The following is a 14316-nucleotide window of genomic DNA, read 5'->3' as shown; positions in this document are numbered from 1 at the left end:
GGGAGGCTATCTAAAGAGTTACTGAAAAGCATAAATTTTTGTTTTTGAATATTTAATGACAATTAGATATTCATATTCAATTGTCATATTTAATGAATATCTAATGACAATTAGATATTCATTATGACAATGATATATCAAATAATAAAAAAGTCATATAGGGTGGCAGAATTTGCGCCCCCCCCCCCCCCCTTGGACCTGGGAAGGGTCAAAATAGCTTGGGCTTAATAGGGTTAACTAACTTGATAAGCCAGTACGTAGTTCCACTGTGCGCATGAGCAGAAGGATCAATTTTTTATTATCATTATTGTTATTATTATTATTGTTATTATCATTGAACATGCATTCATGTTGGCTTAAAAAAAAAATCATTAAGATGAGCATCTGTGATGTAATGATTATTCATGCAATCCTTCTAATGGTGCTTTTCCAGCTCATTCATTTGACAATAACAAAGAGATCATTATTGTCTGTAGTATTTGGCCAAACAAAAACAAAAAAAATCATATGTTTTAATGCATTCTGTGCACAATATTGAAATGGATTCTTCCCCAAATGTTAATTGATGGGCCATTCTTGAAAACTTGTCTACGCAATTTCAAGATTGTTGAACATGCTAGTGCCATAAATCATTACGTCTGAAAACGAGTGAAGAGTTAGTGGGTAACCAACCGCGAGAGAGAGAGAGAGAGAGAGAGAGAGAGAGAGAGAAAATGAGAGAAAGTGTAATTTAGGAAAATGTGCACACGACCTAATCACGAACTGGCTTATTATCTTTATCTTTAACCCTATAAAGCCCAAGCGATTTTCACCCCTTCCAGGCCTGAGAGGGGGGGGGGGGGGGCATATAACTTCTTTATTATATGATGTATGACCGTCATATTTTGCACATGGGTAGAGCAACTCATACTCTACATGACCCGACATTTGAAATTTCTCAAGGTCATCCACTGAGGGCGCTATTTACCAAAATATAAGGAAATACATAGAAAATATGCTAAAATCATGTTTTTTCTTTTTATTTCTTTTTCCCCAGTATATACGTTTCTATTTTATATCAATCATTTTCACATTTACCATAAAGGAAAAGCAAGTCAACCTTCACTATTTGTAATGGTTGAACTTTCTCAAGGTCAACATGTGGGGGCGCTATTCATTACAATATAAAGAAATATATGAAACCAATGATATATTGCTTCGAATGGGTACATATATTGGTATCACATTACATATTTCCAAAATATTGAAATTTTGAGTTTGCAAATTGATAATATGATAAACAAATGATATAAAAGGCAAAGCTTGTGTGATATAACCCAAAATAAAAGGGTAGTCTTTGAAAAATGCTGTATTTTTTATAATTTCTATTATATCTATTGTTTGATGCCTATGTCATATGAAAATAAAGGAAACAATAAGAAGAGCATTTCAGGGTAATTCACAACCATTATTACTTCACATTTTGGTCCTTCAGCAAATTTCAGGCAAGACAAACCCCATTTCATCCATTATTATACCGTTAACTGAAATTGGAACAGAAAATCACGCAAAATCTGGCGAACATGGTTGTCAGTTTACGGTTGCCATGGCAACCAGCAATATCGGACATAGCTAAATTATATATCAAAATGTTTACAATAAGATTGTAGTAAAAGTCACCAAATTTGGTTGAAATCTAGTAGAGCAGTGTAGAGGGTGTGGGAGTGGCAAATGAAAATATGGTAGGGGGCACAATGTGCCCCCCCCCCCCTTGGGCTTTATAGGGTTAAAGGGCAAGGTATTCTCGCACTAAAAAGAGTGACGAACAAGTCGAAATGTAAAACTCTGTACTTACTCTTTAAATTCTTCATTGCATTGCTTTTAGTTACCAGACATCTCGACCTCTACTTAGCTGGTAAAATTGGGTCTTTGAGGGCATCTGGCGGCTACCCCCCCCCCCCCCCCACTTCTTAAAACGTCTGGCAACGGCCATGCATATATCCTGTGCGTGTAAATAACAAGTTCCAGTGGGTTTCATTAGGTTATATTTTCAGCTAGACTAGCCTAGCTGGAAAAAGTTGGGTCTTTAAGGGCGTCTGGCGGCTACCCCCCACCACTTCAAACGTCTGGCAATGGTCATGCATTTATCCTGTAAGTGTAACGAACAAGTTCCAGTGGGTTTCATTAGGTTACTTTTTCAGCTAGGCTAGCCTAGCTGGAAAAATTTGGGTCTTTAAGGGCGTCTGGCGGCTACCCCCACCACTTAAAACGTCTGGCAACAGTCATGCATATATCCTGTAAGTGTAAAGAACAAGTTCCAGTGGGTTTCACAAGGTTACTTGTTCAGCTAGGCAAGCCTAGCTGGCAAAAGTTTGGTCTTTAAGGGCGTCTGGCGGCTACCCCCCACCACTTAAAACGTCTGGCAATGGTCATTCATTCATCCTGTAAGTGTAACGAACAAGTTCCAGTGGGTTACATTAGGTTACCCTTACGAAAAAGTCCTGTGGTACTCCTGTGGTAATTACCACAGGACGGTACCACAGGACAGTACCACAGGAAAGTACCACAGGAAAGTACCACAGGACAGTACCACAGGAATTGTCCTGTGGTATTTTGGGACATACCACAGGACAGTACCACAGGAATTCCTGTGGTATTTTGGGACGTACCACAGGGCAGTACCACAGGAAAGTACCACAGGACCGGTACCACAGAACAGTACCACAGGACAGTACCACAGGAATTCCTGTGGTATTTTGGGACGTACCACAGGGCAGTACCACAGGAATTCCTGTGGTATTTTGGGACGTACCACAGGGCAGTACCACAGGACTAGTACCACAGAACAGTACCACAGGAACTGTCCTGTGGTATTTTGGGACAGTACCACAGGACAGTACCACAGGTCGATCATTACCACACAGCATTACCACAGGGCAGTACCACACAGCATTTCCATGGTACCACGTACAGGAGAGTACCACACAGGACAGATCAAAAAAAAAAAAAATCTGGGAGAATTTTAGCCACATTTCACGGAATATTCCTGATAGGTGAGTGATGGATTTCAGGACAAACATGGCCCTACTTAATAACCTGTCCTACTCCTAACATATAACCTCAAACGAGAATCTAATGGCCAAGTGCCAATCTAGTCCTATAATAGATCTATATAGGGTCTAGTCATATTCTATTCCTAGGTAGCCATCGACCCTATCAGTACATATATATATGGCCGTCTATCCGTAAAGCATTAAGGCATGGTTACTAACTCGATTATACTTTATTATCAAGATATGAAATTACACTTTCATAACAATATCTATGATATTGGAAATAACATAACATAATTAGACAATCTTTCATAAAGTTCAAAGTAACTTCCATCATTAATACTTTGATTTTTTAAGACATATATGTATTTTCTAAAATCTAGAGTGCTTTTTATGAATATTCATGAGCTATGTAAAAATTTGTACCACAAGAGTACCACAGGAGTACCACAGGAGTACCACAGAAGTCCTTATGAAATTTCTCATGCTTTACATCAGCACTTTCACTAAATAGGTAATACTGTAGGAGTATAGCACAGGATAAGTAATGGCAAATCAATTGTTATAATTCACAGCATAACTCATCTATCAATTAATTGAGGAATATTAATATGTGCTTTTTTGTTTGTATTTTTGTTATAAATTTCAGTTGATTCTGCCTTACAATTTTCCTGTGTGGTACTCCTGTGTGGTACTGCTGTTTGATATTCTCCTGATGTGATAGTCCTCTGGTATAAAATGTTAAGAAAAAAAAAGAATATCCTGTAGCATTTTTCTGTGGTACTTACGAATTTAATTTGCTGTGTGGTACTTCTGTGTGGAATAGCACCATATTATGATTTTCCTGTGGGATTTTGGACAGTTCCTGTGGTACTCTCCTGTGGTATACATCGAAAATTACCACAGGAATTCCTGTCGTACTGTCCTGTGGTACGTTCCAAAATTCCACAGGACAATTCGTGTGGTACTGTCCTGTGGTACGTCCCAAAATACCACAGGACAAGTCATGTGGTACTGTCCTGTGGTACTATCCTGTGGTACTTTCCTGTGGTATTGTCCTGTGGTACTGCCCTGTGGTACTGCCCTGTGGTACTGTCCTGTGGTACGTCCCAAAATACCACAGGACAAGTCGTGTGGTACTGTCCTGTGGTACTATCCTGTGGTACTGTCCTGTGGTACGTCCCAAAATACCACAGGACAAATCGTGTGGTACTGTCCTGTGGTACTATCCTGTGGTACTGTCCTGTGGTACTGCCCTGTGGTACGTCCCAAAATACCACAGGACAAGTCGTGTGGTACTGTCCTGTGGTACTATCCTGTGGTACTTTCCTGTGGTACTGTCCTGTGGTATTGCCCTGTGGTATTGTCCTGTGGTACTGCCCTGTGGTACTGTCCTGTGGTACGTCCCAAAATACCACAGGACAAGTCGTGAGGTACAGTCCTGTGGTAATATCCTGTGGTACTGTCCTGTGGTACTGTCCTGTGGTATGTCCCAAAATACCACAGGACAAGTCGTGTGGTACTGTCCTGTGGTACTTTCCTGTGGTACTGCCCTGTGGTACTGTCCTGTGGTACGTCCCAAAATACCACAGGACGAGTCGTGTGGTACTCTCCTGTGGTACTATCCTGTGGTACTTTCCTGTGGTACTGTCCCGTGGTACTGCCCTGTGGTACTATCCTGTGGTACTGTCCTGTGGTACTGTCCTGTGGTACTGTCCTGTGGTACTGCCCTGTGGTACTGTCCTGTGGTACGTCCCAAAATACCACAGGACAAGTCGTGAGGTACTGTCCTGTGGTACTATCCTGTGGTACTGTCCTGTGGTACGTCCCAAAATACCACAGGACAATTCCTGTGGTACTGTCCTGTGGTACTATCCTGTGGTACTTTTCTGTGGTACTGCCCTGTGGTACTGTCCTGTGGTACGTCCCAAAATACCACAGGACAAGTCGTGAGGTACTGTCCTGTGGTAATGTCCTGTGGTACGTCCCAAAATACCACAGGACAATTCCTGTGGTACTGTCCTGTGGTACTTTCCTGTGGTACTGTCCTGTGGTACTTTCCTGTGGTACTGTCATGTGGAACTGCCCTGTGGTACTGTCCTGTGGTACGTCCTAAAATACCACAAAACAAGTCGGTGGTACTGTCCTGTGGTACTATCTTGTGGAATTCCTGTTGTACTCTCCTGTGGTACGTCCCAAATGGCAATTCATGTGGTACTGTCCTGTGGTACTGTTGTGTGGTATACGTCCCAAAATACCACAGGACAATTTGTGTGTATACTGTCTTGTGGTACTGTCCTGTGGAACTTTCCTGTGGTAATGTCCTGTGGTACTGCCCTGTGGTACATCCCAGAGTACCACACGAGCCTGTGACACAGTACCACACAGTTCCTGTGTTAACATATATTTGTGTGGTACATTGTGTGGTACCAACCAGTACCACAGGGAGTACCACATGAGCCTGTAAAACAGTACCACACAGTTCCTGTGGTAACATTTATTTATGTGGTACATTGTGTGGTACTGACAAGTACTACAGGGAGTACCCTACAAGCCTGTGGTACAGTACCGCACAATTCCTGTGGTAACATTACAAGTGTGTGGTACATTGTGTGGTACCGACAAGTACCACAGGGAGTACCACAGGACTTTTTTGTTAGGGTACTTTTTCAGCTAGGCTAGCCTAGCTGGAAAAATTGGGGTCTTTAAAGGCGTCTGGCGGCTACCCCCCACCACTTAAAACGTCTGGCAATGGTCATTCATTTATCCTGTAAGTGTAACGAACAAGTTCCAGTGGGTTTCATGAGGTTACTTTTTCAGCTAGGCTAGCCTAGCTGGAAAAATTGGGGGTCTTTAAGGGCGTCTGGCGGCTACCCCCCACCACTTAAAACGTCTGGCAATGGTCATTCATTTATCCTGTAAGTGTAACGAACAAGTTCCAGTGGTTTTCATGAGGTTACTTTTTCAGCTAGGCTAGCCTAGCTGGAGTTGGGCCTTTAAGAGCGTCTGGCGGCTACCCCCCACCACTTAAAACGTCTGGCAATGGTCATTCATTTATCCTGTAAGTGTAACGAACAAGTTCCAGTTGTTTTCATGGGGTTACTTTTCCAGCTAGGCTAGCCTAATTTTGGGGGGTCCTTTTTGTGGCCCTCCTGGCCACACCCACCACCGATGACCAGCCAGACGTGCATTTCCATACTCAGGGGCATATGTACTAAATTGCTATACACATAAAAATTGGTAACCTTTTCAGCTAGGCTGACCCCCGCTGGCTCCCGGACTATCGGCTCACTGGTCCGTCCTTTTTATAACCATGATGTCATCATTGCAAGCAGGGACTTGCGATCATTCAAGCTGCGATCGAGTGAGCATGCAGACTACGGCAGGGCCTAGGGATCCTGTGGCTGCTGTGTAGTCTAGCCGTGTGCAGTGCTTACCTTTTGTGCCCTGTATGCAGTAGGGTACTAGTAAAACTAAAAGAGCTCTGACTTGACAGTTCCCGCACAGTAAGGATTCGAGCAGCCAGTAGGACAACAACCTGCCGACATCATGGACCGACTCCTCACGAAAATCAACAGCATTGAAAATGCAGATACCAAGTTTGAACAACTTTCTGCTGGGCAGTTTTCTGAGCTCGGCCTGAAAGGTACGTGATTTGTTGGTATACGAATAGAATGATACAGTAAAGCGTTTGAGCAGGAACATGCATTATAAAGGAATGAAAAGCCGAACTTATCGTGAGGCGCAAAGCTGGCGATGATGTAAATTTACTTTCGTATCCATGTGGATATCTTGAATTTCAACAAACTACATTGCATCAAATTCACAGAAAATACTAAATGGCTTATTCCTAATCACTCACATACATTTGAACCCAATCGGCTGTCGTGAAGCGTTGATATCGACGTTGACGTTCATGTTGTCAATTTTGGTTCAAATTTACATGAATGATTGGAAATCAGCCAATAAGTACAATGTACTAGGGTAAGAGTACCAGTATTCGGTCACCTACCGGAATTCGGTCACTTATCACTAATCACCAGCCAGTAAAGTTCTACTGTCACAACACACGCAAATCACACTAATTCACATACTTGCACACTCATTCACAACAGGAAAATCCCTTAGTCCCCTCCAAAAAATCCATCCAAAATCCCAAATTTCACTGTCAAAAGTGCAGAATTGGCGCGACTTTCCAAAAGCGCGCGGAATAAGCCCAGTTTTAAGAGTACGAGTCGCCGAAAAGCGCTAAAAATTGAGAAATACGCTGTTCTCTTCCGGGAGATTTTGCTTATCGCAAGCTCGGAGTGTGATGCTTTCCTCAAAAACGCAAAAGAAAAACTAAATTTCCGTACGTGCCGATCGTGCAGTGACTCAATGTATAAGGGTTGAATACAAGTGCCGATTCCCCATTATTCGGTCACCAACGGGTGCCGCAACGTCGCCGATGCAATTTTGCGCCAACAAGGTAGTGTGCGGCGCATTTTTCAGCTGCCTTGAACACGCATTGACTTTGAACGCGCATATGGCGTGACCGAATTCTGGTCGCGGTGACCGTATTCTGGGGGATTTTCAAGGTAATATATTTTGGGATTTTGTGCAATTCTATGAGATATTTAACAAAATGAAAATTGAGATGAAAGAAATTTGATATATTTCACATACATTGTTGTAGATATGATGTATGTATGCATTATTTTAGTTTAAAGAATATCGCAGAAAAGCTTAAATGACTGAATACTGGGGGTTTTACCCTAACTGTGATTTTGGATTAAATTTGGCTCAATTCAGATATGTGGAATTTTAGATATTCGCGTGGGTAAAAAAAGTACATTAGTATTGAAACTCCTAAAAATACATTTTTATTGCCATTTCGACTCTAAAAAGTAAGCAACAGCAGCAATAATATGCAGATGTACAGTTTCTGGTCAACAACTATAAAAAGTATATCACTTGCAGCTTGTATATAAACAGCAACAGAAATGATTGTGAACTAGACTAATTGCTGTAAATAGCTTTGTGTCGGTTTATTTTCACTCAGACATCACCCTACGACCCTATCAACTTGAAGGGGCCAACTGGATGGCTCAGCGTTTCCATAGAAACCATGGCTGCATACTTGGGGATGAGATGGGACTTGGAAAAACATGTCAGGTAATTTTGGTTTAAGATTTTGTTTCTGTTTAAGTTTTCATTTGCTTTTCTTTGTGGGCGGTATTTTTTTAGCACTTTTTTATTGTTTGTTTAATACTTGTTGCAGGAATCCCAATATCAGATCCATACTGTATTGTGCAAAAACGAGCTGTTGGCAATACAATGTACCTGGAACTAAAGCAGGTCATTTCACCGTATCAGCAAAGAGAAATAATGCTATTGTAGCATTTTTAAGCTCCTGTTTGACTGATGTTTAAGGAAATGAAGAATCCCTGTGACTATCTCCAAAACCAGTCACATCTCAGTACCCATGTGAAGTATATATACAAAAAAAAAAAAAAAGAGTAATTTAGGAATGTTGCAGGATGTTGGCAGGCAAATTTACAATATGTTGATTTTGGGGTTTGCATTATAGATTGATTTTCTTTTATGGGACGGCTAATGATGCATTGAATGCTTGTAAGCAAGCAACCAATGGCTTTTAGTCCCTTGTGTAGGACTACAATTGGGGACAGATCTGGAGAAAAGTACTACTTCATGCTATTTTGTCTTGTGCTGCTGCTCTCCAGTAAGTAATTGGAAAAATACCACCGAAGATTAATGTTTACATAATACAGTGTTCCATGAGTTGTTTAAAAGTGAACTCATAAATGCTTACTACTTTCTGTAATACTACTCTATCAATATGAAGTAATGTCAAGTACAATCGTGTACAGTCGACTCCCACTATAATGAAGTCGTCAGGGCCAGCAGTTTTCTTTCATTATATCCAAATTTCATTATAACCGAACAAGCAAACAATAAAAAATATAGCGCTGATCGTGTTGAGGCCTAAATTTTTACTTCATTGTACTGCTAATAGGAATTTTGTTACAACCGTGTTCCTTATAATGGGAGAGCACTGTGTACCTTGCTTGTTTCACTCTCTTTCATTTTTATGCCTCCGCCACGAAGTGGTGCCGGAGGCATTATGTTTTCGGGTTGTCCGTCCGTCCGTCCGTCCGTAATGAATTTTGTGGACAGGGTAACTACCAAAACCTTTTGAGGTATCCTAATGAAACTTGGCATGTATGTGTATCAGGGGGTGAAGTTGTGCCCATCAACTTTTGGGTGCACATGCTCAAGGTCAAAGGTCAAAAGGTCAAGGTCAAATGCTTAAAATTTCACTATTTCCCCCATATCTATGCAATGCCTGAAGATATTTTCTTGAAACTTAGTGTATACATGTATTACCAATTAAGATTCTCTGGTGAAAGTTTGGGGTCATGAGGTCAAAAGGTCAAGTAAAATGTTAACATTTCACTTTTTTCTCTGTATTTTGAAAATTGTTCAAGGTATCTTCGTGGAACATAGTATATATGCATGTACTGACTGGCAGTGGTTATCTAGGGAATTTAGGGTTCATGGGGTCAAAGGTCAGGGGTCAAAGGTCAAGGGCAATACTTCAAAGTTTTACTATTTTCCTTATATTTATGCAATGCCAGCAGGATTATTTTTTTTTAAACTTGATGTATGCATGTATAACCCAATAGAGATTCTCTGGGATTTTTTTTTTGCCAAGAAGACCAAAGGTCAAAAGGTCAAACATCAATTGAAAGTGCTGCCACTTACTTCTTTCTCCATATCTCGGAAGTGGCTCAAGAATATCTTGAAACTTAGTACATATTTATGTATGTTCTGACTGACAGTGATTCTCTTATAAATCAAAGGCCAGATGAAAATGATAACAATTTACTGTTCAATACAGAAATTGCACTTTTTCTCCATACCTTGAAAATTACTCAGTGCATAAACTTATGAAAGGGTCAAAGTCAATTTAAAGTTCTTAAATCCCCAAATACATGCTCTCCTATTCATCCAGTTAAACATAGGTCAAGGAAGGTAAACATTCAATACATTTGTGACAAACATGTCATTTTAATATTTTGCCAGTTTTGTGAAAATGTAATCACACATTGTCCACATGTACTATAGACCTATTAGGAGAATCATGCATTATGGCGGAGGCATACCAGTCGCCATAGCGACATTTCTAGTTATTTCCTTCATTTCTTCTTGTAGACTGTTTCACTCCTAGTTTATATGCTGAGCCCTGAAACTGCCACCAAAAACGAACCAGCTCTGATTGTGAGTCCTCTGTCTGTTATGGGCAACTGGCAAGATGAATTGAAAAGGTTTGTCTAAACAATATCTTAGAATTTCCAGTTGTTTCCTTCTTCATTTGAGGCAAGCTTGAAACTCTGTTACTCTGAAATATATTGAAAGTGTGTCTTGCTACATGACAGCTATCTTTTTGAATAAGCAAGATAGGTACAACAAGAACAGTTTTTTGTCAATAAGGAAAGTGATTAGTCAGAAAATTCCTTGGGCATATTTTGTCATAAATAGATGGACAGGTTCAACTGATGTTTTACGTGTCGCATAGGTAACACTGCAAACAAGTATTTTTGGTGTAATTTCTGAAAAAAATTTGGTTAAATAGTATAAATGGAAACACTTATCCGTATCTTATCCACTGAACTGGTTCTGAAAGAGAAATGACTGATTCTGAAAATAAAACCAGAAAAGTCTGACATCATTTTCTTACACAGGTGATTAAAATTCACCCATCTCAGTTTATCTAACTAGTGCATTCTAATTTTCCACTCAAACTTCAAAAGATACAACTGTACTGTTTCTACTATAGCTGACCTCCATTACAGCAATGATTGAAAGTCACCCACCTTTGGTTATCCAACTCAGTGTATGCTAATTTTCATTCAAACTTAAGAATACATGCACAGATACCGTTTCTTCCATATATCGCCTCCATTACAGATTTGCTCCACATCTCAAAGTCGTGTCCTATACTGGTGACAAGGAGTACAGGGAAGAACTTCGTCAGGAGATATCAGGACTGGATAACATCGATGTCATCCTCACCACTTATGAGGTGCGCAAATGAATTTCCTTTTTCCCTTTTGAGGATTGCACTTAATGTAACTTTGATGAATGGAGTAAAATCAAACATACAAAAGGGCTGATGGTTCAAGAGAGTCAGACTGAGGACAATTTTGGAATTCAAGTTTCCAGTTTTTCACAAAACATTGATATCATTTGCACTGACATATTCAAATTACTGCATACACCAAATATATCATGAGGTTTTTATTTTTGCAAATTTTGTGACTTGGGTGCTATTTGCTAATTTAAAAACACACCAAGATATTAACCCTGATCCCGAACATGAATGTGACATGCACATATACATAATTTGTCCGTTCAGTACTGTACTCCACAATTGTGGATTTAACCACTCGCGAATTACTGTATACGATATAATTTTCGCGTACATACATTTTCGCGAATTGCCGCCGTCACACATTTTCGCGAGTGGTTAAATTCGCGATTGGGGGACCAGAGAAAATATGAAGTGGCAAAGAAAGTGTGAATTTTCAACTTACTAGCAAATAAGAATGATACTAGTTATACACTGCATGAAAAACACTTGCTAAACTCTGCGAACTAGTAAGTTAGAATTCAACATTTTTGAAGTGGTTAAGTCCATCGCGCTAGATTTCTGACGAGTGGTCCCCTTGCGATAATGGATTGGCTCTCTACAGTATTTGTAAGTAGACGTGGACGGGCTATATGTACATAAACAAGCTTAGCCAGTATGGTCTGTTCGGTAAGCCGTGTTATGGTATACTAGGACTGAAATGTTCCTATCATCAAGGCAAGGGATTCATTTTGGAAGGTAATATATTCGCGTGTTGTTGATTTCGCAAATAGCTCCCGACCCGCGAAATTTGCGAAAATAAACCCCCCGCGAAATATATAGCGTATACAGTATTGGGAAATCCCAATTCACAAAAAGCAAAAAAAAAAAAAAATGAATGGACGGGATATATGGCTAATACAATAGATGAGCCAATGTGTTCTTGTGACACTTCCATTGGTTTCTACGGAAATCAGCATTAAACATTTTTAAAATGGTCATTTTTGAAGCAACAGCAATTCCCTTTTCTTCAAGAGTTGGTCATTGTCAAAGCAGCAATCTGGTGCAAAGGATGCCTGCAGTTATCTTGTTTGTCTTATTTTAAAAGAACAAACATTTGTGTGAGGGTAAATCAAAGGGAAACTAGTGTAGGGAGAGACCAGGTTTAAAAACTCCATTTCAAATTCTTCACATCATATGTTGAGATATTAGATTTTTTTTTTTTTTTTTTTAGTGGAAGGTGCTCTAACCTATTAGTGATACACAGTATGTTTAGTGGATGTGTAACCAATGGCAGATCCAGAGGAGGGCGCACTGGGGCAAAGGCGCGTCCGCATTACGGAATTCCTGGATCAGCCCCTGGTAACTATCAGCAAATGATGCCAATAGTCATGGAGTGTTTATCTTAGGGAGGCAAGGGGGACAGTATTCATCTGAAACTTCATATTTTATATTCTTGCTGTTTGTAGATGTGCATAAAGGATACAAGTTTCCTCGAGAAGATTTCCTGGGCTGTGCTGGTGGTGGATGAAGCTCATCGCCTCAAAAACCAGGAGTCTCTGCTGCACCAGACTCTGAAAGAGGTGAGTGTCAGCCATGGAACTGTAGAGGGGGAAGAACTACTCGAGCATGTGTTTTATCGCCACCGCAGCCATATTGGCGTACCCTGTCATCATTTGTGTACTGTGTGTGAAGTATTTTGCGGGGGTACACCAAGATGGTGGCCTGTGTGCATTCAAGTGAGGAGCGGGGCTATTGATTTGGCTACTGCAAACTGCATGCTTTGAAGATGGACAAAAAACTTCCCCCTCTATAGTTTGATGCTGCTAGCTTCCTTGTCATACCTAAATGACTTCATTCTGTCACTGGGTGTGCATTTATGAGCAACTAGAGATGGTGAAGAAACTGTGCAATAACAAATAACGAAAGCAAACATAAAAAATCTGATGAATTCATGTACTGTAAAAGCGGTTTCTTTTGCGTACAGAAACTTTCACGGTTTCCATCGGTGCCGACTTTTTCGCGTGTGTTTAAATTCGCGGTCGGTAATGATAGCGTTTTAACAAGCGACGACTTCAAAACATTTTCGCGTGATGTTAAATTCGCGGTTCAACCTCAAAGCGCGAAAAGCGCGAAAATAAAACCACCGCAAAAGAAACCACTTTTACAGTATCTAGTATTGAATTTGTGTGCTTGATAGCATAATAAACAATTTGCTCTTTCTGCATGTTTTTTTACTTCTGCATGCATTTCTGTCCTTTTTTTTTTTGGGTACCTTGTCACTCATTTAAAAATGATGGAATGATTAATTCTGTTATTGAATAGATGGGATTTGTTTGACAATGTAGAAATTGTATCACACAAAAATTGATGGCATACATCCTTTATAAAAGAGCAGTGTCAGACAACATCTTCCTACCCCCTGCTGTACTGCCCTTTACTTAGAAAAACAAAATAAAACAAAAACACCAAAGGCATGAAGAAATCTAGAGTAAATCTCATGAATTATTATGATCAGAGAATTATTAAAGGTGCATTCTTATTTAAAATCGTGTCATGTGTTTTCCCTTTTATAGTTTAACATTAGACACAGAGTCCTTCTGACTGGCACTCCCGTGCAGAACAACCTTCGCGAACTCTACTCACTTCTCTCCTTCATTGCCCCACGAATCTTCCGTCGCAGCCTCTGCGATCAGTTTGTGGATGAGTTCTCGGACACAAGTGACAAGGAAGGTAAAGGTCATTTCTCACTTCGTGCGCTACATATTCGTATGTTTGCAGGTTTGTATGATGTGATTCTCTGTTGTCCGCTGTATCTTGATTTGTGAGGGACAGCCCAGCACAATCCTCAGTGCTCTCAATTTGCTCAAAAACAGCTTTTGTTAAAAAAAGAAAAGAAAATGTATTCTATGATTTATTTCAATATGGTAATGAATAATGGTAAATAATTGTAATGGTAAATAAATTGAAAGGTTGCTTTGGTTTGCATCTCTAACCATGCAGTTTTGTGGATGCAGTTTCTCAACGTCTCTTTGTGTATCTATGCTGCAGATAGCAAAGAGGTTTTGAAGGAGTTTATTTTCATCCTCTGATTTGTTTTCAAAAAAGGGGGAGAAGGTAGAAAGTCCAATCAGGCAAATATTTTGAAAGATT

General features: G+C 40.1%; 1 protein-coding gene across 1 annotated transcript in view; it reads left to right on the top strand.

The window, feature by feature from the left end:
* The first annotated feature begins 6470 nt into the window (after positions 1 to 6470).
* LOC139742195 (chromodomain-helicase-DNA-binding protein 1-like) overlaps positions 6471 to 14316 on the top strand; it is a 28801-nt gene continuing 20955 nt past the window's right edge. Inside the window, exons 1-6 of the mRNA XM_071652773.1 lie at positions 6471 to 6678; positions 8074 to 8186; positions 10248 to 10360; positions 11004 to 11118; positions 12633 to 12746; positions 13740 to 13896. Of these exons, the coding sequence (XP_071508874.1) occupies positions 6582 to 6678; positions 8074 to 8186; positions 10248 to 10360; positions 11004 to 11118; positions 12633 to 12746; positions 13740 to 13896 (709 nt within the window). The 5' untranslated portion in view covers positions 6471 to 6581. The remainder of the gene's footprint in view (positions 6679 to 8073; positions 8187 to 10247; positions 10361 to 11003; positions 11119 to 12632; positions 12747 to 13739; positions 13897 to 14316) is intronic.

The sequence above is a fragment of the Diadema antillarum genome, unplaced genomic scaffold, assembly GCF_040938485.1.
Source record: "Diadema antillarum isolate AM-2024a unplaced genomic scaffold, OU_Dant_1.0 seq00000984_RagTag, whole genome shotgun sequence".
In the NCBI taxonomy this organism is placed as follows: Eukaryota; Metazoa; Echinodermata; class Echinoidea; order Diadematoida; family Diadematidae; genus Diadema; species Diadema antillarum.
Note: the sequence above shows the minus strand (reverse complement) of the source record. Positions and strands in the feature narration are given on the sequence as shown.